This window comes from Scyliorhinus canicula, chromosome 3 (genome assembly GCF_902713615.1).
Source record: "Scyliorhinus canicula chromosome 3, sScyCan1.1, whole genome shotgun sequence".
Taxonomy (NCBI): Eukaryota; Metazoa; Chordata; class Chondrichthyes; order Carcharhiniformes; family Scyliorhinidae; genus Scyliorhinus; species Scyliorhinus canicula.
Genome location: NC_052148.1, coordinates 215,679,269 through 215,703,869, shown reverse-complemented (window position 1 = coordinate 215,703,869; position 24,601 = coordinate 215,679,269). Strand labels below are relative to the sequence as shown.

Here is a 24,601-nt window from a genome sequence, read left to right as displayed (position 1 = left end):
ACCTCAGATAAGGACGCCAAAACTGCACACAATACCCCAACTGTGGCTTCACCAATGCCCTATTATGCAATGCACTTGAACTTACTCTCATCTAGTTTATTTTATCCTGTTGCAAAGTCTTCTGCTTCAGTGAGCTTTCCCAGACAGGTTTACCCATTACAGACTGTTACCATTGTGAGTTTTAATTTTACTTGCTGACGATTGTCATTTTGGCTGTCGCATTTCATAGTAACAAGAAGCGAAAGGTTATGAAGATTAACAGTGGCAAAATGTAATTTAATAGTGGCAATAGTGATGAATGCTTTGCTTAAAATAACACCTATCTTTTATGAAATTTAAATACTTAGAAATTACAATAATTCTAATAAAATATTCAATTTGTAGAAAATTGCTTCTGCAGCTTTTTCTTAATAAACAGTATAAAAACGTTAGTAAGAATACAGATTTCATACAATTTGAGCATTGGCAATGAAAAATGTTCTTTCCACACTCTAAAGAATGTAGAAAATCTGTCAGTTTTGTTTCAATTTTACCCACAAACACAGGCATCCTCTCTTGAGACGAAATATCCCATTATCCAGTGGCTCTGGCTTTATAATATCAGATAGTGGGCTAATTGTGACCAACGCTCATGTAGTAGTGTCCAGCAACACTATAGCGTCAGGTCAACAACAGCTGAAGGTGCAGGTACATGATGGAAAAAACTATGAAGCAACAATAAAAGATATGGATAAGAAATCAGACATAGCAACAATAAAGATTAATCCAAAGGTAAGCAAACCATCTTTTGGTGAAACTTTGAACGTCAGGAAATTAAGTCTTGTTATTTACATTGTTTCTTCATTTTTCTTTTGACATATTTTGACCTTCTTAAAATAAAAAGTGTTAATACTTGAAGTAACTGTGAACAAAAACCTGTACACCAAATGACAATATCAAGTATTTGCAGGTCAGGTGCTCACTAGGCCAGATGCAGGCTCTATGCCGTTACCTGAAACATCGTAACTAGCAAACTCAGCAGAGAATCCCCCCTCCACAATAAATTCCCACCTTGTCAGTATGATTTATCCATTTCCCAATAAGCTCATGGTTAGCACTACTACCTCACAGCGCCAGGGACCCAGGTTCATTTGATAACTGTCTGTGTGGAATTTGTACTTTTTCCCCGTGTCTGCGTCAGTTTCCTCTGGGTGCTCTGGTTCCTCTCACAGTCCAAAGATGTGCAGGTTATGTGGATTGACCATGATAAATTGCCCCTTAGTGTCCAAGGACATGCAATTAGGTGAGGTTAAGGGGATAGAGTGGGAAATGGGCCTAGGTAGTGTGCTCTTTCAGACGGTTGGTGCAGACTCGATGGGCTGAATGGCCTCCTCTGCACTGTAAAGATTCTATGTTGAGAAGTTCGTGTAAGATTGCAAATTCTCCGCTAACCATTGCTGAAACATACCCTATAGAGAAAGTCTAACCGCATCTTACACAGGAGTTTTACAGCTACCTGAGAAAAGAGACTTTCATTCCCATCTACTATTCTGGATTAGAACCCTGAACTAAAGAAGCAATAGGGATGAAATTGCTTTTCAGTAATAGCATGAAACAGGAAAAAGCAAATCAGCAGTGTGTTTTACACTCGTCCAATTTTCTTTTCTAATGCCTTCCAGGGAAAGAGAATAGAGCAAGGTGTGAAACCGGCTACTGATTAGCTATTATATGATTTGTCCAAGCTCTCAAGATCAACCTCACTCGCATTTTCTAAACCGCTAGACATCCAATTTCAAAATAAACTGATTATTTGTGGAAAGATAACTCCTGCCAAAATTCCAGATTCTGGTTGAAGTCTAATTGGCTATTACTGAAATGCCATAGTGCTCATGTACACTGTGCACAGGGTGATCTTTAGTACTAAGGGCTGCGACCTGCTGTGTGCCAATTGCAAATAATACAAAGTAGTGTGACATGGAAGTGTAGGTGGCATTGAAGGACAGTGCATCGGGCAGGTGCTAGGGTTGTTTAATGCCTAAAAATATGAAACAAGTGTAGCACAGTGGTTAGCACTGTTGCTTCACAATACCAGGGTCCCAGGTTTGATTCCCGTCTTGGGTCACTGCCTGTGCCAAGTCTACACGTTCTTCCTATGACTGTGTGGGTTTCCACCCACAAGTTCCGAAAGACATGCTTGTTAGGTGAATTGCGCATTCTGAATTCTCCCTCGGTGTGCCCGAACAGATGCCGGAGTGTGGCGACTTGGGGATTTTCACAGTAACATCATTGCAGTGTTAACGTAAGCCTCCTTGTGACAATTAAGGTTATTATAATTATAAATGTGTTTACTGTATAATATAATAATAATCATCACTTATTGTCACAAGTAGGCTTCAATGGAGTTACTGTGAAAAGCCCCAGTCATCACATTCTCTGAGACTTAACACATTTCTCACTCAGCTGCACACAGGAACTGGTTATAGATAAGAGAGAACTCTGTTTTTCTCTACCCGGGTTGTTGAGGCTGCTTTTGCACTACTTTGCAAAGGGGACAGGCTCCTTTCTGCAGCAAACATGGCAGCCGATCTTATAAAGTTGTACGTTGGAAGGATGCCATCCATTATCTCAGTATTGTTGCGGACATTTCTATCCCTGAGCTTTGAGATGATCGGCAATCTGTTGGGAGATGCTGTATATTATACAGTATGCCGTAAACACTGTGATGCTAAATTAATCAGATGACCTTGCATTATCTCATGAGATCAACTTATATCAATGTAAATATAACTGTCACCATAGTCCCAGAGGACCATAGGCTACTCTCTCCTTTAAGAGCTGGCTGGCGATGATTTAACCTGAGGGTCACCACTCCTCAGATGAGGAGCGAGGTTGAGAAGGTGGGGCCTTCATAAATAACCTCAGCTGGTACAGGAATTGAACCCGCGCTATTGGGTCACTCGGTATCATGAAGCAGCGGTACACTGTCCAAACATAAGTGCTTTAATTGACACTGCTAAAACAACATTATTCGTCCCTGAACAAGGTAGCATGTGAGCAACTTGGAGAAAGTAGCATTTTCTTTTTAACATTCAGACAGAAATTCCAATAAAGTGTTTTATTGTGTAATTAGGCTAGGCAATGGCAAACTGAAATCCTGGGCGGGATTCTCTCAGCCCGGAGCCGGGCCGGAGAATAGCCGCGACCAGTACAAATCGCGCCACGACGCCGGGACGCAATTCTCCGCAGAGTGAAGAACTGGCGCCGGCGTGGTAGGCACGGCGCCAGCCAGAGGCCACTCTATGGCCCCCCCCCCCCCCCGGTGATTCTCTGCCCGGGATGGGCCGAATGGTTGCAACAAAACACTCGAGTCCCGCTGGCGCCGTTCTAACCTGCTCTCAGTCGGCGGGATCTCGGCGTGGAAGGGTCCGGGGCAGCCTGCCGAGGAGGACGAGGGGTCCGACCCCACGGGGGGACCTCCGTTGTGGCCTGGCCCGCGAAAGGGCCTCCTTTCATCCATGCCGGCCCCTGTAGCCCTACACCATGTTGCGTCAGAGCCAGCGCAGAGAAGGGAGCCGCTACGCATGCGCACGTTGGCGCTGGTGCCACTGCGCATGCACAGACCCCGTGGCACCCAGTTGACGCCGGGATCAGCAGCTGGAGAGGAGTGGGTCGCTCCAGTGTTTTTCTGGCCCCTTGTAGGGGCCAGAATTGCTGATCCTGAGGCCATGTTGACGCCGTCGGGGAAAGCGACGCGTTTCCGACGGCGTCAACACTTAGCCTCAGGATCACAGAATCCCGCCCCTTACTTCCACAATCAAAATGCTGTAACAAGCAGAAATGAATTTCTTCATTGTACATGGCAAAAATATGGTAAAGGATAGAGATGAATGGTGGTATCTTTTCCATTTTATTCCACAAGTGAGGAAGACCTCTGACTTCACAATTATCAGGTCTAAGTAAATTAGAAAGGAATTCCTCACAACTGAAATCAAATGGACATAACAGATGTCTGCATGTTCAAATTGTAGCACTTCTCAATGTTTAAATCCATAAATACACTATATTTAAAGTTACGGAACATTTTGTGATGTCACAAAGATGAAAGACCACTTTATTCAGCAAGTTATATTTTCTCAACTTCCCAAAGTGGTTTACGGCCAATGTAGTAATTTTGAAGTCTAGTGACTGCTATATCATAAGGGAAGGAAAGCTACTATTTATACAACTTTGCAAATAAAATACATTTTATTTCTGAGACTATGAGAAACAGGATGTTATTATATAAAATTACATTGTGAACTTTGATTTTATTTAATATTTTGCAGAGAAAGCTACCAGTGCTATCTCTAGGTCAGTCTGTCGACCTCAGGCCAGGAGAATTTGTAGTTGCTATTGGGAGTCCTTTTGCTTTACAAAATACTGTGACTACCGGAATTGTCAGCTCTGCTCAGAGGGATGGACGAGAGCTGGGTCTAAAGGACTCAGACATGGACTACATTCAGACAGATGCCATAATCAATGTAGGTGCAATGTACCAAAATATTTTCCAAGTGTGATGATATAACCTGAGATATTTATCTGGTTTAGCAGTCCTTTTTTGTGCTGCTTTTGCAGCTTTAGTTGCAGACCACAATCATTTCTGCCCCAGAGACATAGGCAATACAGTTCCTGGATTTACCAGCAAGGACTTAAGATAATAAAGCAGAGTGAGAAAGGATCACTCAGTCCATGCAACTTGTTCAAAGCACCATATCTTGGACTCTTATGGCACTTATTTAATCTTCAGCACAAGTTTATACATAAATGCTTCCAGACTCCCAGTAATAATCAAATAAAATTCCAGAATATCTATCCCATTCTGCATGCCCGCTATTCAATGTTGACCAGTTCATTTCCACAACTGATTTAACTTTGGCTAAACAATCCAAGAACCAGCAGTGTTATAGTAGGTAGACAGAAGAACATTCCTCATGCTCTTAAGTTATATCTTTACCAAACAGTTGCCAAAAAGTATGCACTCTGGCAGCCAAAACGTTAACACATTTATGATACACATTTTAATGTTGCGTGTTTAATCAAATGTTTATGTGGGCTTTGCTAGTGATTCAAAGCTGATGTTATATAGCAGGTTGTTTTCAATAAAGTTTATACTCAATGAGTTCCAAAAAGGAGAGAGCGATATTTCATCATCTTTTGAAATGCTGGTATTTTTATTATAAAGCTCTTGATCTAATTTTGCATGGACATGGAAATCAATGGATTCAGTGACGGTTAAACCATTGAAGAGGACATTATTCCTATTCAAACATTGAATATTTCTGTATGATTTAATGAAACCAGTTCTGGAATAAGCTGGATGGGAATAGAATTACTGTCTTAGGAAGTTACCAATAATTATGATGACAATTAAAGAAACATTTTCTTTTTGCCTTGCATGAACCAGAGTAGATTTTAAAACAAAGCGATAGCAATCCAAAGGTGGCAAATTTAAATCTAAAACACACCACTTAGATTTTGGAGAACACACCTGTTCAAAAGCATGACATGTTTCTGCATTTGCTTTTTAAAATCACTGGACAAAGTAGTCACGGCAGGCATTATAACTGCTTAATATATTTTGAATAGAAAGGAAAAATAAAGTTGACTGATGCAGTCAGCAGGTGTTCACACAAACACAATATTTTGTTCTGAACCCATCCACTGCATTAAGCATGATTTACTAAATAACCGTGGAATCTTTGCAGAAGGTGGCAGTGCATTGAATTTGAACCAGAGTAAGACCAGTTATATTTTTCCATCTTGTTTTACCCCATGTGACTTGAAATAAGACATCCATAAATGGCATTCGCCGTTCTTTCGTTTAGCCTGTAACTGGGAGGAAATCTGCACATTTTAATAAACATCAGATGAGGGCAGATTTGATGTCAAATGCGATGGCCCAAGGTTAGTCAGTGTAACTCATTGTCAGGACTTGTCAATATAAAATAGCTAGTAGAATGGAACACCCAGAGTCACCTCCTGTGGATCTATATGTCACCATGACTGGATTCATGCCACCATCACGACCTACTGGGGAAAAAATAGTAAGAATACATCAATTGAAGGATAAAACATAATTGAAAGAGAGCCAAGTTATTAGTACTTTGTTTTTAGTGAAGTGCAACTCAACTGACTGATTGTTTGCATGGTTGAATTGGGAGTTACTAGTGATCCAGATAAAGCTGTCAGAGCTAAAGTCAAACATTCAATACATGTACTTTATGTGTACTTACTGTCTTTGCTCTTTTCTGCATATTACACATCATTGAAGTATGGAAACTCGGGAGGGCCTTTGGTGAATTTGGTAAGCCCAATTATGGGTCATTTCATTATCTTTCACATGCCAATCTACAATGTGTAGCATTTATTTGAAAAATAAAACCGCAATATATTCTACTGCATTGTGTTTTGGGTGTGTTTGCTATTTACTAAGCTCTTCAGAAACAGATTAGATACGAACATCCGGAAGTTGGCAAATTGTTTCGCTTTAAGAGTTAGCACGGGTTTATCTGTTGCAAAAATAAATATGCGATGCAAAACTTCAAAGCACATATCATCCTCTGAATCTAACGGCAGCAAATACAATGAGTGATATTTAGAATACACCCTGCAGTTTTCTTTAAATCTTTAAAAAAAATTATAATCCTACAGGATGCCGAGGTTATAGGGATAAATACACTGAAAGTCACTGCAGGAATTTCCTTTGCAATTCCATCAGATCGCATTGCCATGTTTCTTACTGATTCTCAGAATAAACAAACCAAAGGTAAGAATTTTGAGTTCATGAATTAAGCTGATTTATTTTCTAGGGTGGAACATACTACAGTTTGAAAGTATGATTTGACTGTGGCAAGAATAAGAAGCAAATAGCAATGTGCAATATGTACTATAATGTGTGAAACATGACTGGCCAGACTAATAGTAGGAAGCAGATGTTCTGGACAGTAGTGTGGGAAAAGGCTCGGGGCAGAAAAAATCTGCAATTAGAAGATTGGATGTAAAATTAGAAATAATTCTTGAAATGTTGTCAAAAATGCAAACCCATAAGTGTCCACTTTATAAAAGTGTCGTGGTCTGAAGAATGCCAGATGAGATGTAACACCACCAAAAATTCACATTCCGATATGTATTTCCATAAACAAAAAGTAGGAAGATGGAAGGGAGAAAGAAAACTTAACTTAAGAACCGAGCCAGGCAAATCAACTCTGCACCCTAAAAATTGAGTTCCTGTCTCAAACATTTGAACGGCAATGTGAAACAAATCATGCCAAAAATCTGCAGAACATTTCTTTGTACATAATGTTCAACTGTATTTTTAGAAGTGTGTGGTGCCTAGTTCAGTTGCAGAAAGACCTAATTGAACCAGCCAACCTCAACATGTCTCAATAATAGCAGGTATTTGGATCTCTAGATCAGTTGCATCCTGAAACAAAAATGTGCAATCCCGACATAAAAAAATAAAAAGTACTGATACAAATAACCTCCCTCTTTGAAAACAAAATCACATGTAAATGTTTATTTGGGACAAAGTGATGGAAGGGATCGTCAACGGTCCTTCCAAGTGGCCACTTGCTCAACAATAAACCGGCTCACTAATGATCAGTTTGAGTTCCACCAGGGTCTCTTAGCAAAGCTGAAATCAATGGGAATCAGAGGAAAAACTCTCCACGAGTTGGCAAAGGAAGATGGTTATTGTGGTTGTTGGAGCTCAATCATTTTAGTCCCAGGTAATTGCTGCAGGAGTTCCTCAGGGTAGTGTCCTAGGTCTAACCATCTTCAGCTGATCACCAATGACCTTTCCTCCATCATAGAGATCAGAAGTGGGGTGCACAATGTTCAGCACCATTGACAACTCCTCAGAGACAGTCCATGTGCGTATACAGTGAGACCTGGACACCCTTAGGTTGGAAAGTGGCAAGGAATATTTGTAATACACAAGCATCAGGCAGTGATCACCATAGCAGATCAGAGGGTTAGAATTCTGAAGTGAGTTAACTCACCACCTTATTCCCAAAAGCTTGTTGACAACCTACAAGGCGCAAGTCAGGACTTTAATGGAATACTCTCCACTTGGCTGGTTGACTCAAGAAGCTGGTTGACTTAACACTCAAGACTTTCGGAACAAAATTGATGTGCTGACTTGATGCAGACGATGTAGATGTTGATAACCACATGAGTTTTATTTTCAAAGATATATATTTTAAAAATAAATTGAGAATTTATTAGGCAATTTACTGTAATTGTTTTTTTCTTTCTGCTTAATAAAGATGTCACAAGCATGAAAAAGCGTTTCATTGGTGTGCGAATGCTGACTATAACTCCTGCGTAAGTTTATAAGCTTTACTCTGTTCCTTATCTTTTCAAAACTGTTCTTTACACTCAATATGGCACTTAAAACATGGAGAAAGTTGCAAGCTGAGAGCAGTTGATGATCCCCTTTAATGATCGAAACATCTGCGTTTCAACTTGCAGTGTGGAATCAGGATCTAATAATAATAATCTTTATTAGTGTCACAAGTAGGCTTACATTAACACTGCATGCCATTACTGTGAAAAGCCCCCAGTCACCACACTCCGGCTCCTGTTTGGGTACACGGAGGGAGAAATCTGAATGTCCAAATTACCTCAACAGCACTGTGGTGAATGTATAAACACTATTAATTCACCACTATACTGTGTTGCATTATACCTGGCTATTAACCCTGTGGGCTCCATCTATGGGCCACTGTGTGGCTTCACCCACAGGGGGAGATGTGGAGCAGGTACGGGTTCCGCCCATGGCTCCGCCCCTTATAGGAAGTATAAGAGCAGCTGACCTGCCAGACCGCCTTCAGTATTGTACAGTAGCAGGCAGGCAAAGTTGTAAGCTGATTAAAACTACTGTTTACTCCAACTCGAGTCTCCGAGTGAATTGATGGTCGCATCAAGCATCACTTGTGTGAGGATACAGGAGCACCCGGAGGAAACCCATGCAGATATGGGGACAACATGCCCATATCTCCGCACAGACAGTGACCCATTCTGGGAATTGAACCTGGGACCCTGGAACTGTGAAGTAACATGCTTACCACTGTGCTATCATGCCACCCATAGCAGAAGCAGTGAGGACAGAGATGAAAGTGGTTACAGGATCCTCTCTACATAATCTGACCCTGATCTGCATTTATCCAGTAGTCTCGCACTTGGTTCTGGTGTGAGCTCTGCTGTCAATTTGAACAGGTGGATAATCAGTGGTATTTTGGCAGTTTGCTTCCCATCCAATTTTAGTTCTATTATTGCCCTTGTTCTAAATTAACATCGTTGGGGGGGAGAGGGAGAGAGAGTGGAGGAGTGTGGGCGGGGTGGGAGGGGTGGGTGCGGGGGGTGGAATGGGTGCAGTTGTGATTTGAAAATTACAGCCAGTGAGTTTTGTTCTCATACTTAATGCTATCTCACTCCAGAAAGCATGTTTCCCATATCCAATCACAAGCATAACATTGATTATTTCTCCTTACAATAGAAAACTGAAACAGAAGTAGGATTTCTTTGTAATCGTAATTAAGCAGTTGGCAGAGAACTGTGCTGTTCAGAAAACTATTAATTTGTCTTTAATTATGAATTGGACTCCTTTTCAACAAACATTACCTTTTAATTATTTTTGCGGGATGTGGGCGTGGCTGGTTAGGCCAGCATTTATTGCCCATCCCTAGCTGCCCTTTAGATAGTGTGGTGAGTTGCCTTCTTAAACGGCTGCAGTCCTTGAGGTGTAGGTATACCAATTGTGCTACGAGGGTGAGGGTTCCAGGACTTTGACCCATTAACGGTGAAGGAACAGTGATATATTTCCAAATCACGATGGTGGGGTTCCCAGGTATCTGCTAATCCTGTCCTTCTAGATGATAGTGGTCGTGGGTTTGGAAGGTGCTGCCTAAGGAACCTCCCTGTTGAATTGTCAAACACTTCTGTCCAATGATGCTGCTGTGTTATAGTCAATGGGCGGGCTTCTCCGACCCCATGCCAGGTCGGAGAATCGTCAGCGGGCTGCGCGAATCGAGCCACACCGCCCTGACACTGGGATGCGATTCTCAGCAGAGCAGAGAATAGGCGCCATTCGGCCCACTAGCGCTCAATGCGCCCACTCCCCCCCCCCCCCACAATTCTCCGGCCTCCGATGGGCCGAGCGGCCGCAAAGAAAAGCCGAGTCCCGCCAACGCCATTCTAACCTGCTCTAAGCCGGTGGGACCTCGACGTTGAAGGGTCCGGGGGCGGCTGTGGGTGGGGGAGAGGGTTCTGACCCCGGGGGCGTCTCCGTTGTGGCCTGGCCCGCGATCGGGACCCACCGATCGGCGGGCCGGCCTTGCTGTCACCCGGCCTCCTTTTTTCCACGCAGGCGCCTGTACTCCTGCACCATGTTGGGTCGGGGCCGGACATGGGAGACTCCATGCAAATCATGCCGGTGGGACTGCGCAGGCGCGGGTTCGCGCCGGACCCACTGCGCATGCACGCCTCCCCCGACACCCATTCCACGGCCGGACCAGCAGCTGAAGCGGCGTGAACTGCTCCAGCACCCTACTGGCCCCCTCTAGGAGCCAGAGTTGCTGATCCTGGGGCCGTGTTGACGGCATCAGGAAATGCGATGGCGTTTCCAACGGCGTCAACACTTAACCTCAGGATCAGAGAATCCGGCCCAATAGATGTGAATCTACTTCAGTAGTTTTAACACTTAGCGCACAGCCGTGGAGCTACTTCTGGTTCGGATTGGATCTGGATTAATTGGGAAATTTCAAATTTATCAGTAATATATTAGAAAATAGAACAGTACAGCACAGAACAGGCCCTTCGGCCCTCGATGTTGTTCCAAGCATTGTCCAAAACCAAGATCAAGCTATCCCATTCCCTGTCATTCTGGTATGCTCCATGTGCCTATCCAATAACCGCTTGAAAGTTCCTCAAGTGTCCGACTCCACTATCACAGCAGGCAGTCCACTGTCACTTGACAACAGCTCCTCCACAAACCACCTTCAAGATACGGTGACCGCAAGGCACTGATGCAAATTTTCCCCGCAACTTTTTATTTAAAAAAAATATACTTTATTCATAAAATCTCTAATAAACATTACAGAACATCTCAAATTGTCTTGACTGTACATTTCCATCAAAGTTACACATTCACTTGTCTTTCTTCAATTCAATTGGGATGACATTACACACATATCTACTTTATGTTACAGTTCTTTCTTAAATATTTCCATTATCATGTTTCTTTTATACATTGGAGTATTGGAGACCTCCCGGACCGAGGGGTTTTACACTGTTACCCACCCCTTGGTGTACATTTGCTGGTAAGACCTTACACAGTGGTCTTTCCCCATTGCGTCTTGGCGACAGCTGCCCCAAGCTTGAGTGCGTCCCTCAGCACGTAGTCCTGGACCTTGGAATGTGCCAGTCTGCAACACTCGGTCGAGGACAATTCTTTGCACTGGAAGATCAGCAAGTTTCGGGTAGACCAAAGATCGTCTTTCACCGAGTTGATGACCTTCCAGCAGCAGTTGATGTTTGTCTCGGTGTGTGTCCCTGGAAACAGTCCGTAGAGCACCGAGTTCTGTGTCACAGAGCTGCTTGGGATGAACCTTGACAAATACCACTGCATCTCTCTCCAGACCTTCTTTGCAAAGGCATATTCCACAAGGAGGTGGGTGACCGTCTCATTTCCCCGACAGCCACTCCAAGGGCAGCGTGCAACGGTGCTGAGCCTTCGGGTGTACATGAAAACTCTGACGGGGAGGGCCCTTCTCACCACCAACCAAGCTAGGTCTTGGTGCTTGTTTGTAAGTTCTGGTAATGAGGCGTTCTGCCAGATGACTCTGACAGTCTGCTCAGGGAACCATCCAATGTCCTCCACAGTCTCCTTTTCCCTGAGGGCCTCGACGACATTACGTGCTGACCACTGCTTAATTGCCTTGTGGTCAAAGGTGTTTTTCTTCAAAAATGTTTCCACGAGGGACAGGTGGTACGGCACGGTCCAACTACTTGGAGCGTTCCGCGGCAATGAGGCCAGGCCCATCCTTTGTAACACCGGGGACAGGTAGAACCTCAGTATGTAGTGACACTTGGTATTTGCATACCGGGGGTCCACGCACAGCTTGATGCAGCTGCACACAAAGGTGGCCATCAGGATGAGGGCGACGTTGGGCATGTTCCTCCCTCCTTTATCCAGAGATTTGTACATGGTGTCCCTTCGGACACGGTCTATCTTGGATCTCCAGATGAATTTGAAGATGGCCCGGGTGACTGCTGCGGCGTAGGGTTAGGTAATGGGCCAGACCTGCGCTACGTGCAGTAACACCGAGAGTACCTCACACCTGATGACCAGGGTTTTGCTCGCAATGGAGAGGGAGCGTTGCTCCCACCAGCCCATTTTCTGTTTTACTTTGGCAATGCGCTCCTCCCAGTTTTTGGTGCATGCCCCAGCCGCTCCAAACCATATCCCCAGCATCTTCAGGTAATCTGACCTGACAGTGAAGGAGACAAAAGACCGGTCGGCCCAGTTCCCAAAGAACATGGCCTCGCTCTTGCCACGGTTTACCTTGGCTCCCGAGGCCAGTTCAAAACGGTCGCAGGCATTCAAGAGTCTGCGTACAAACGTGGGATCCGAGCAGAAAACGGCGACATCGTCCATGTACAGGGAGGCCTTGACTTGCATGCCTCCGCTGCCTGGGATCGTCACTCCTTTTATACCCGGATCCTTCCTGATGGACTCGGCAAAAGGTTCTATGAAGCACACAAACATGGCACCTCAGTTTTCCATTTCCCAGCTCCTGAGGCAGAACTGCTGAGAAACTCCGTTGTTCCCACCATTTCTACTTCTCTACTTCCATACTGAAGTAATTTTTGCTTCCCCGCAACAGCCAATCAGCAGCTCCACTCTACTGCCCTCTGCTGGATGCTTGCCTTCACTTGAACACGGAGGGCGTCTTGCTCAAGTACACGTTATGGTTGCAGTGACCTCAAGGCACTGATGCAAATTTTCCCCGCAACAGCCAATCAGCAGCTCCGATCTACTGCCCTCTGCTGGATATTAAAGCTATTACTTTCACACACTTAATTTTTCTGCAAACCTAACTTTCTTTTGTCACTATTTTGTGCAGTTTTGTTTCGACTTTTCACATTCTAAATTATAAAATCCATTAAATGGAACCTGCTATGTAAATCTGTAATAACACACCTCTAGCCTACAGTGGGAGTTATGGCACCTCAGTTTTCCATTTCCCAGCTCCTGAGGCAGAACTGCTGAGAAACTCTGTTGTTCCCACCATTTCTACTTCTCTGCTTCCATACTGAAGTAATTTTTGCCATCTAAATGTCGACCATGATATAAAGTGAAATTATTACATTGCAATAGGAACAAATATATCACTTTGTAATTGGAACTAAATTACATCTGTAGTCCCTAGTACAATTATCTGCCACTTTGCCTGAAGATTACATGTGAGATTTGATCTTTAATTGGGCGAGGAATCAGACGTGGTTGAGATAAGTGGTGCAATATTAGATCTGGCAGATTTAAACTCCCGGGCATGATATGTAAGGTCATTTTCCTGCCTGAATGAAGCAGGAAAGAGCAGCTGGCAGGCAGGTGGTAGCACGGGGCAGCACGGTAGCACAGTGGTTAGCACAGTTGCCTCACAGCTCCAGGGTCCAGGTTCGATTCCCAGCTTGGGTCACTGTCTGTGCGGAGTCTGCACATTCTCCCCGTGTCTGCGTGGGTTTCCTCCGGGTGCTCCGGTTTCCTACTACAGTCCAAAGATGTGCAGGTTAGGTGGGTTGGCCATGCTAAATTGCCCTCAAGGTCCCAGAAGGTTAGGTGGGCCTACTGGGTTATGGTGAGCTTGGGTAGGATGCTCTTTCCCAGCGCCGGTGCAGACTCGATGGGCCGAATGGCCTCCTTCTGCATTGTTAATTCTATGATTCAATGTTGACCAGCAAGAGTTTGCGGGGAGCGAGTTTCACATGTACGGACACACAAATATCCAAATCAGGAGCAGGAGTAAGCCAATCAGCCTCTCAAGCCTGCTTCAATATTTATTAAAATCATGGCTGACCTGACTGTGGTCTCAACTGTACTTTCCTGCCTGCCCCTTAAATACATTGACTTCCTTTTCAATCAAGAATTGATCTAATTCAACCTATATTCAATGACCCAGCCTGCACTGCTCTCTGAGAAAGAGAATTCCACAGATTGAGGATCTGCATGAAGAAATACATTTTCCTCATCTCAATTTTAGATGGGAGACCACTTACTTTTAAACTGTGCCCCCGAGTTTTAATCTCTCCCATAAGGGGAAACATCACTCATTATCCACTCTCTCAAGTTCCCTCAGCATCTGAAATGTTTCAGTAACATCACTTCTCATTCTTCTTCATACGGAGCCAACTTGTCCAACCTTTCCTCATAAAGTAAGCCCTCCATTCCAGGAATCAAGTGAACCTTCTCTGAACTGTTTCCAATGCAATTATATCCTTCCTTGAGGAGCCCAAATCAGTCTGCATGCTGTACTTCGGATGTGGTCTCACCAATACCCTGTATAACTGTAACAAAATTTCCCTATTTTGATATTCCATACCCTTTGCAATAAACAATATTCCATTTGCCTAATTGCTTGTGCCTGCATACTAGTATTTTGTGCTTCAAAGGTTTGAGAAGGTCCAACAATCGGGGTGGTGGGAAGGGGTGGTGCGGAGTAGAAACCTGGGTGATGGGTGGCCTTATTTTAGGGCCCAGAGGCCTTGGATGACTGTCTGTGCGGAGTTTACACATTCTCCTCGTGCATTTCCGCCGGGTGCTCCGGTTTCCTCCCACAGTCCAAAGATGTGCAGGTTCAGTGGATTGGCCATGCTAAATTGCCCCTTAGCATCCAAAGATGTGCAGGTTAGAACATAGAACAGGGCAGCACAGAACAGGCCCTTCGGCCCTCGATGTTGTGCCGAGCTTTGTCTGAAACCAAAATCAAGCTACCCCACTCCCTGTCATTCTGGTATGCTCCATGTGCCTATACAATAACTGCTTGAAAGTTCCTAAAGTGTCCGACTCCACGATCACAGCAGACAGTCCATTCCACACTCTAACCACTCTCTGAATAAAGAATCTACCTTGGACATCCCTCCTATTCTCCCACCCCGAACCTTATAGTTATGCCCCCTTGTAACAGCTACATCCACCCGAGGAAATAGTCTCTGAACGTCCACTCTATCTATCCCCCTCATCATCTTATAAACCTCTATTAAGCCGCCTCTCATCCTCCTTTGCTTCAAAAAGAAAAGCCCTAGCTCCCTCAACCTTTCCTCATAAGACCTACCCTCCAATCCCGGCAGCATCCTGCTAAATCTCTTTTGCACCCTTTCCAATGCTTCCACATCCTTCCTATAATGAGGTGACCAGAACTGCACACAATACTCCAAATGTGGTCTCACCAGGGTCCTGTACAGTTGCAGCATAATCCCACGGCTCTTAAACTGAAAGCCCCTATTAATAAATGCTAACACACTATAGGCCTTCTTCACGGCTCTATCCGCTTGACTGGCAACCTTCAGAGATCTGTGGACAAGAACCCCAAGATATCTCTGTTCCTCCACATTCCTCAGAACCCTGCTGTTGACCCTGTAATCCGCATTCAAATTTGTCCGACCAAAATGAATCACCTCGCACTTATCAGGGTTAAACTCCATCTGCCATTTTTCAGCCCAGCTCTGCATCCTATCAATGTCTCTTTGCAGCCTACAACAGCCCTCCACCTCATCCACTATTCCACCAATCTTGGTGTCATCAGCAAATTTACTGACCCACCCTTCAGCCCCCTCCTCCTAGTCATTGATAAAAATCACAAATAGCAGAGGACCCAGCACTGATCCCTGTGGTACACCACTGGTAACTGGTCTCCAGTCTGAAAATTTTCCATCCGCCACCACCCTCTGTCTTCTATGTGATAGCCAGTTACTTATCCAATTGGCCAAATTTCCCTCTATCCCACACCTCCTTACTTTCTTCATGATCCGACCATGGAGAACCTTATCAAACGCCTTACTGAAATCTATGTATCCGACATCAACTGCTCTACCTTCACCAACACACTTAGTTACCTCCTCAAAGTGTGGTTACGGGGATAGGGTGGGGTAGTGGGCCTAGGTAAAGTGCTCTTTCGGAGGGTCGGCATAGACTGGATGGGCAGAATGACCTCCTACACTGTAGGGGTTCATTGGATTGTGTATGAGCATTGCTACGACGCAAGTTAAAAAAAGTGAAAAGATTTACCATTTTTGGCCATATCTGAAGTTAGCCCCTCAATCCTGTTATATTAACCTGATGGGGAAACAACATCAGTTTCCCTCAAATCCGTTGTTCCTTTCTAGCCTGCTCAGAGGAGCAGGTTAAAGTCGCAGCTCGCAGGGTCAAATCGAGACACCACCAGGAATTCCATCCTGTCATGTTTTTCTTTCAGGATGCAACCATTAGTTGGTGGTAATATGCTGCAACTTATTTGTAAACGTGAATCTGAGGCTGTTTACACTCAGTGTTTTCATATTAAATTGTACTGAAGGGATTTCACTCGCATTAATTTTGGATTTATTTCCTTGACATTCTCTCTTAAATTATCTTGACATTGGACAGAAAAAATGGTTTACTACTTCTCTAACTTTGCGTCAACGGTTTGCTCGTATCTTTTCTTCAGCCTTATTGAAGAACTGAAACAAAGAAACCCCGATTTTCCTAGTATTGATGCTGGCATCTTCGTACATGAAGTCATTCCAGATTCACCAGCTTACAGGTAAGCTCCATCCCTTTGAGTACTTTGCAAAAATATCTCCAGCAAAAAATAACAAAATAAATCAGTGGAAGAAAGGCTGCAGATTCCTTAGCAATGCACAAAACAGCCATTTCTGCTCTTCCTCTGGGGCTTCAGCCATTATTATGGCAGATGTTCAGGAGCACCCGAGGAAACTACTGACAAAATAATCTGCATACCTCCTGTTGTCTGTACAATGAAATGAAATTAAAATCGCTTATTGTTACAAGTAGGCTTCAAAATGAAGTGACTGTGAAAAGCCCCTCGTCGCCACATTCCGGCGCCTGTTCGGGGAGGCTGGTACAGGAATTGAACCGTACTCTTTAGCCCTGTGCTAAACCAGCCCCTAATGTGATGATCAAACTTCAATTCAGCATCTCCATCAAAACATCGTGGCACAATAGAATGCCCATCTAGAACACAGCACAGCTTAAAATGTCTGACAGGTGATATCGAACAGTACAATTGAGAATGATGCCCTTTGCTTACCCTGTCAACTTTCTCCAAACCAGGCATCACCTTCCTCGTGTTCTGTCGCAAGTGTGACAAATTTATGTGAAGTCATTTGGCTCAGATTTATCTCCTGCCTACAGATTTTCAAGTCTGTTGAGCCCCTTGTTATTTCAATGGAAGGCTCTCATGCCATTGACTTGCGTGCCTTATCATGACCGACAGAGTTTGCTTGCCCTTCATGAGAACCTGGATCTGGAAACTGCATGATTGGTCTCACACTTTGATCATTCTATATAGCATTTAAAACAAAAATAAAATACTGTGGATGCTGGAGATTTAAAGTGTCTATTTGGGGAGTTAATAACATTATCTGATTAAAAACTGCAAGTGCTGGAAAAACTCAACCAATCTATGACCTGTTCTGAAGAAGAGTCATATTGGATTCAGTTAACTCTGTTTCTCTCCTCACAGATGCTGCCAGACTCCTTGTGTTTTTCCAGCACTTTCAGTGTTTTGCTTTTATCACATTGGCTGTTAAGTTATATATTACTGACACTGCAGCCAAGATCCAAGCTTGTGTTATCAGTACGTTCCTGTGTGAAATCATAGAATAGCTGTAGCACCGAAGAAGGCCGTTCAGCCCATTGTGTCTATGCCGGCTCTCACCTCCCTGCCTTTTCCCTATAGTCCTGTAACTTTTCCTCGTCAGGTAAATCATCAATTCTGTTCTGAAGTCCACAATTGAATCTGTCTCCACCACACCCTCGCTGCGTAAAAAAAGCTTTATCACGTCACCATTGCTTCTTTTGCCAATCACCTTAAATCAGTGCCCTCTGGTCCTCGATCCTTCCACAAATAGGAACACTTTCTCTCTATGTATTCTGACTATATCATTTGTGGTTTTGAATTTCCAATTCCAGTTCTCTTCCATACCTAATGTTAGGTAAGGCAGACTTTCCTCTGTTTCCGTAGCCAATAATTTGCAGAACAGGTCACAAGCGGCATGATAGCACTGTGTCTTCACAGCTTCAGGATCCCAGGTTCGATTTCCGGCTTGAGTCATTGTCTGCACGTTCTCCCCGTGTCTACGTGGGTTTCCTCCGCGTGCTCCAGTTTCCTCCCACAGTCCAAAGATGTGCAAGTTAGGATTGGTCACGCTAAGTTGCCCTCAGTGTCCAAAAAAAGGGTAGGTAGGGTTACTGGGTTACGGGGATAGGGCGGAGGTGTGAGCTTAAGTAGGGTGCTCTTTCCAAGGGCCAGTGTAGACTCGATGGGCCGAATGGCCTTCTTCTGCACTGTAAATTCTATGATCTATGATCTAAGTCTGCCGCCAGGGACTTATAGCTGGAAGGCCACCACTCCACATCAAGTGTAGCTGACCAGGAGTCTCTCCCACCAGCCGTTGGCATGTTGGAAGGATTTTATAACAATAATAATCTTTGTTAGTGTCACAAGTAGGCTTACATTAACACTGCATGCCGTTACTGTGAAAAGCCCCGAGTCACCATTCTCCGGCTCCTGTTCGGGTACACGGAAGGAGAATTCAGAATGTCCAAATTACCTCAACAGCACGTCTTTCGGGAGATTTCCTATTTCCCCCTTGGGTCACAGACGATGAGCCACATGGCAGCAAGTGCCGCCTGGGGTAATAATAATCATTATTGTCACATGTAGGCTTACATTAACATTGCAATGATGTTACTGTGAAAATCCCCTGGTCGCCACACTACAGGTACACAGAGGAAGAATTCAGAATGTCCAAACTACCTAACAAGCACGTCTTTTGGGACTTGTGAAAAATGAAAATCGCTTATTGTCACGAGTAGGCTTCAATTAAGTTATTGTGATAAGCCCCTAGTCGCCACATTCCGGCGCCTGTCCAGGGAGGCTGGTACGGGAATCGAACCGTGCTGCTGGCCTGCTTGGTCTGCTTTAAAAGCAGATTTAGCCTGGTGAGCTAAACCAGCCCCTCAACTTGTGGGAGGAACCGGAGCACTCGGAGGAAACCCACGCAAACTCGGGTAGAACACGCAAACTCTGCACAGACAGTGACCCAAGCCAGGTCCCTGGTGCTGTGAAGTAACAGTGCTAACCACTGTGCTACCATGGTTTTGCAGGTTGACACACTCAACCTGTTCGGCCTCATTATGAACGCACCTTCCATGGCCATCAACTCTTGGGGTGGGAGTCGAACCCAGAGTTTCTGGCTAACGGATAGGGATGCCACGCACTATGTCACAAGTCTTCCCTTGATGGTGAACACCTGAAAATTCCACCGGGCATCTCCTGAAAGAAACAACAGAATCGCCAGAGGAACATTGGCAGGCATTTTCCCATTTTTCGGTAGAGTGTCACAGCGGTAGGAAAAACGACGTGGAAGCCGTCGGCTCCAACGGCAGCTTTCTCTGCCATATCGTTCATCTGATAGTCGAAAACATTTTTAAAAGCCACCAATATAATTTTTTTTTAAATAAGCGCCCCCACCCCCATCCTCAAACAGCCCCCCCCTCCCCCCACCCCATGCAAGAGCCCACCCCCCCCTCACACACTACAACAACGCAAGCACTGTCGCCGGTATAATTTCAGTGTTCTCTCTCAGGCTAACATCCCCAGTATCGGGATGGTTATGATCAATCAGTTATGTTGGGCAGGCCACATCATCCTCATGCCTGAAACATGACTGCCAAAATGAGTTCTCTACTCTGAGATTCGTCAGGACGATGGTTACCATGGGAGCAGAGAATGCTCTCTCTACTCTGAGATTCGTCAGGACGATGGTTACCATGGGAGCAGAGAATGTCCTCAAAGCCTCGCTGAAAAATATGCAACATTCCCACCAAATTGTGGGAGTCTCTTGCTTGAGACCACTCAGACTGGAGAAGAAGGATCCGCGAAGATGCAAGTCTTTTCAAACATCTCTGACACGCCCAAGTGGAGGCCAAGCGCAAACAGCGGAAGGAGTGTACCAGATTTCGAGAATCTCACCCATCCCGTCTCTTCAAATACCATCTGCCCCCTCAGGAACCAGAATCTCAGAGTGGAGAAAGCCATCCTCGGTCGAGGGAATGCCTAAGAAGAAGAACAGTTAATGTACAGTATCATTTCATATTGTGTCACAATTAAGTTGTTAGTCTGTTTAAAGTAAATGATTTAATGAATATATTCGAATATCTCACAAAGGAAAAATCAGACTTGTTAGCTGGTTGTTAGCAGTCCAACAGCCTGGAAGAAATAAACTAATATTTGTATCATCAGATATATCTGTGAATGGTTGTAACTGATTGTTCAGGTCCATTCATTCATAGTGTTGTTGCATATAGTTCCGCTTTGCACTATGTTAAAGTTCTAATTGTCTCGACTTTGGTCCTCTCATTCGCCATGACATTTCTACAGCTACCAAACTGTGCAACCACACCCTCAAATCTACCTTTAACTCGATTCTCGTTAAAACCTCTGCTTCCTCTCACCCTGGTTGTTCCATCATATCCAATAGGTGTACAGCTCTCATATCTACCTCCTTAAGCCAAGGGATACAGGCTTGAATGAATATGGTTAAAATACTAGCTTAATCTTCCATTGCCAGATCTGGTTAGATCACACAAAGCATTAACGGGTCCTCCCTTCACCTGACTTCGAAGATGACCTGCCATATCCGAGCTGAGCATTTATCCCACCTCCTGCTCACGTGGCCCTATTTCTATCACATTAATTGCACCCCATCCCCTTCCTAGCTCCCATGTGAGTTGGCATTGTTATGGTTTCTCTCACCTTGAGTTCTGTCTCTCTCTGCCCTTCAAATCTACTGTTAAGGGCAGCACAGTAGCACAGTGGTTAGCACTGTGGCTTCACAGAACCATGGTCCCAGGTTCGATTCCCCGTTGGATCACTGTCTGTGCGGAGTCTGCACGTTCTCCTTGTGTCTGCGTGGGGTGCTCCGGTTTCCTCCCACAGTCCGAAGATGTGCAGGATAGGTGGATTGGACATGTTAAATTACCTATAGTGTCCAAAAAGGAAAGGAGGGGTTATTGGGTTACAGGGATAGGGTGGAAGTGAGGGCTTAAGTGTGTCGGTGCAGACCTGATGGGCCAAATGACCTCCTTCTGCACTGTATGTTCTATGTAATCACCATTTCCACCGAGTTAATATTTCCTCATGTGGCTTATTGTCATTTTGTTTATTTTTAATACCTCTGTGAGGTGCATTGGGTGTTACTTTAAAGGTGTTATATAAATTCAAGTTATTGTTATTATTCCAGTGTTTGATTTTCAACCATGTGTTTTTGTTGTATGCGCTGGTTAGACTACACTTAAGGTAGAGGAAACAGCACTAATAGGGGCCTTTAAATTATGAAGAGGTCACTTCTGAATGTGGATGCAAAAGTATTGGCGAAGGTACTGGCGGGTAGGCTGGAGGAGTGCCTCCCGAAGATGATAGGTGAAGATCAGACGCGGTTCGTGAAAGGGAGGCAGCTCTTTTTAAACATTAAAGGGTATTGAACTTTGTTATGGCACCGACAGAGGGGAAGGAAACAGAGGTGGCTATGGCATTGGACGTTGAGAAGGCATTCGACCGGGTAGAATGGGGGTACTTGATGGCATTTCTGGAGCGGTTTGGGATTGGACCAAGATTTGTGAACTGGATAAAGCTATTATATAAGGAGCCGAGGGCGAATGTCTGCACAAATAACATCAGCGCAACATACTTTTCTCTCCACTGTGGGACTAGGCAGGGATTCCTATGTCCCCCCTGCAGTTTGCACTCGCGATTGAGCCATTGGTCATCGCATTAAGAAGTTCGGGGGTATGGAAAGGAATAGTGCGGGGTGAATAGAGCATAGAGTATCCTTGTATGCCGATGACTTGCTGGTATATGTGTCGGAACCGAGTGTGTCGAAAGGGGGAATATTGGAGCTGCTTTGAGTGTTTGGGTCGTTCTCAGGATTCAAACTGAATCTCGACAAGAGTGAGTATTTTGTGGTGGCTCGGCCAGGGGTGTGAGCAGAGGTAGGTGGGGCTGCCATTCCATAGGGCAGGGACTCACTTTAGGTATCTGGGGGTGCAGGTTGCCCGGTAGTGGAGGGGGCTCCACAGGTACAACATTTCTAGTTTGGTGGGGAGTGTGAAAGCTGATCTGGCGAGGTGGGATGGTCTCCCTCTGTCACTGGCGGGTCGAGTACAGGCGATTAAAATGAACGTGTTGCCGCAATTTCTGTTTATTTTTCAATGCCTGCCGATTTTCCTGCCAAAGGCTTTTTTCAGAGAGAATGAGGGAAGGAATACGTCGTTCATATGGGGAGGGAAGGTGGCCAAATTTAGAAAGGTGCTGCTACAGAGGGGAAGGCAGGCAGGGAGTTTGGGTCTTCCGAACCTGATGTATTACTGCTGGGCGGCGAATGTGGAGAAGGTGAGGAGCTGGGTCAGAGAGGTTGATTCCCAGTGGGTCAGAATGGAGGAGAGTTTGTGCAGGGGGTCGGGATTGAAAGCACTAGCAACAGCGCCGCTCCCGATAGCCCCGGGAAAATACTCAGGGAGTCTGGTAATAATAGCTTCTTTGAGAATTTGGAGGCAGTTTCGGCAACACTTCGGGTTGGGGGCCGGAACAAGGGTATGCCGATTCAGGGGAACCACAGATTTGAGCCAGGGACGTGGGATGGAAATTTTGGGAAATGGGAGGAGAAGGTGATTAAGACACTGAAAGATTTGTGTCTTGGGGTCAGTTTTCAGGCTTGAAGGAACTGGAAGCGAAGTATGGGCTGGAGCAGGGGGAAATGTTTAGATACATGCAGGTTCGATATTTTGCCAGATAGGAGATGCAGAACTTCCCGGAGGTGCCGGCCTCCACATTGCTGGAGGAGGTGCTGACGACAGGGGCACTGGAGAAGGGGGTAGTGTCAGCGGTTTACGGAGCTATTTTGGACGAGGAGAAGGCATCACTGCAAGGGATCAAAGCAAAGTGGGAGGAAGAGTTGGGAGAGGATATGGAGGAGGGGTTCTGGTGTGAGATGCCTCCGGAGAGTGAATGCCTCCACCTCGTGCGCGTGGTTGAGGCTGATGCAGCTGAAGATGGTATACAGAGCACACCTCACGAGGGTGAGGATGAGCCGATTCTTTAAAGGAGTAGAAGATGTGTGTGAATGTTGCGGTGGGGGGGGGGCCCGCTAATCACGTTCATATGTTTTGGTCCTGTCCAAAGCTAGAGGATTACTGGAAAGAGGTTTTTAGGGTAATTTCTAAAGTGGTGCATGTGAAACTGGACCCGGGCCCCCGGGAGGCCATATTCAGGGTGTCGGACCAGCCAGGGTTGGAAACGGGTACGGAGGCAGATGTTGTAGCCTTCGCCTCGTTGATTGCCCGAAGGCAGATCCTGATGGGATGGAGAGCAGCCTCTCCACCCTGTGCCCTGGCGTGGTGGGTGGACTTGTTGGAATTCTTGCCTGTTGAGAAGGTTAACTTTGAACTGAGGAGAAGGGTGGAGGGGTTCTACAATTCATGGGCATTATTCATCATGCACTTTCAAGAACTGGATCACATCGAACATTAGTTGGGGAGGGTGGGTGGGAGGGTTGGGAGGGAGGGGGGCTGTGTGTGTTGATGGTGACTATGGGTGATTCCTGATTCCTTTCTGTTATTTTTCTATGTGAACATGCGGGCTAATGTTTGGGGTTTGGTGGGAGGATGGGATCGTTGTTATTGATATGGGGATTGACATATCTGTTGCTGATTATTGTTTATTGTTGGTGGGTGTAAATTTGGGAGAAAATGTGAAAAAAGGAGGAAATTAAAGAAATATATATATTTTTAATTATGAAGAGGTTAGATAGGGGAAATGTGGAGAAAATGTTTCCATTTGTGGGGATGATCAAAACAAGGCTGCATGAATATAAGGTAGTCAATAATAAATTCAATGGGAAATTTAAGAGAAGCTGCTTCATCCAAGGAGTGCTGAGGATGTGGAATGTGCTACCTCAAGTAATAATTAAAAAGAGTAGCATAGTCGTATTTAAGGAGAATTTAACTAGGTACGTGAAAGAGAACAGAATAGAAAGGTATGCTGATAGTTTAGATGAAGGTTGGGAAGACACATGTATGGAACATAAGTGCCAGTCGGATTGAAAGTCCTGTTTTTTTGGTTAAAAGTTCTATGGAATGCCAGGAAATAGTGCACCTTTAATTCCCTAATATATGTTATGACTGGACAAAGCTCCTTGCTGGTAAAATGCATTCAGGAATTTGGTCCTATACCTGCAGATGCAGTCTGATTTATTCTCCTCTGTTGGAGGTATGCCTATGGATGGTGTACATTCCCAGACT

General features: G+C 44.9%; 1 protein-coding gene across 3 annotated transcripts in view; it reads left to right on the top strand.

Annotated features, from left to right (window-relative positions):
- htra3b (HtrA serine peptidase 3b) overlaps window positions 1-24,601 on the top strand; it is a 45,970-nt gene that overhangs the window by 8,787 nt on the left and 12,582 nt on the right. For all 3 annotated transcript variants that reach the window (XM_038792148.1, XM_038792150.1, XM_038792149.1), the window contains exons 3-8: window positions 546-771; window positions 4,305-4,499; window positions 6,290-6,322; window positions 6,670-6,784; window positions 8,286-8,343; window positions 16,725-16,820. In XM_038792148.1, coding sequence (XP_038648076.1) covers window positions 546-771; window positions 4,305-4,499; window positions 6,290-6,322; window positions 6,670-6,784; window positions 8,286-8,343; window positions 16,725-16,820 — 723 coding nt within the window. The remainder of the gene's footprint in view (window positions 1-545; window positions 772-4,304; window positions 4,500-6,289; window positions 6,323-6,669; window positions 6,785-8,285; window positions 8,344-16,724; window positions 16,821-24,601) is intronic.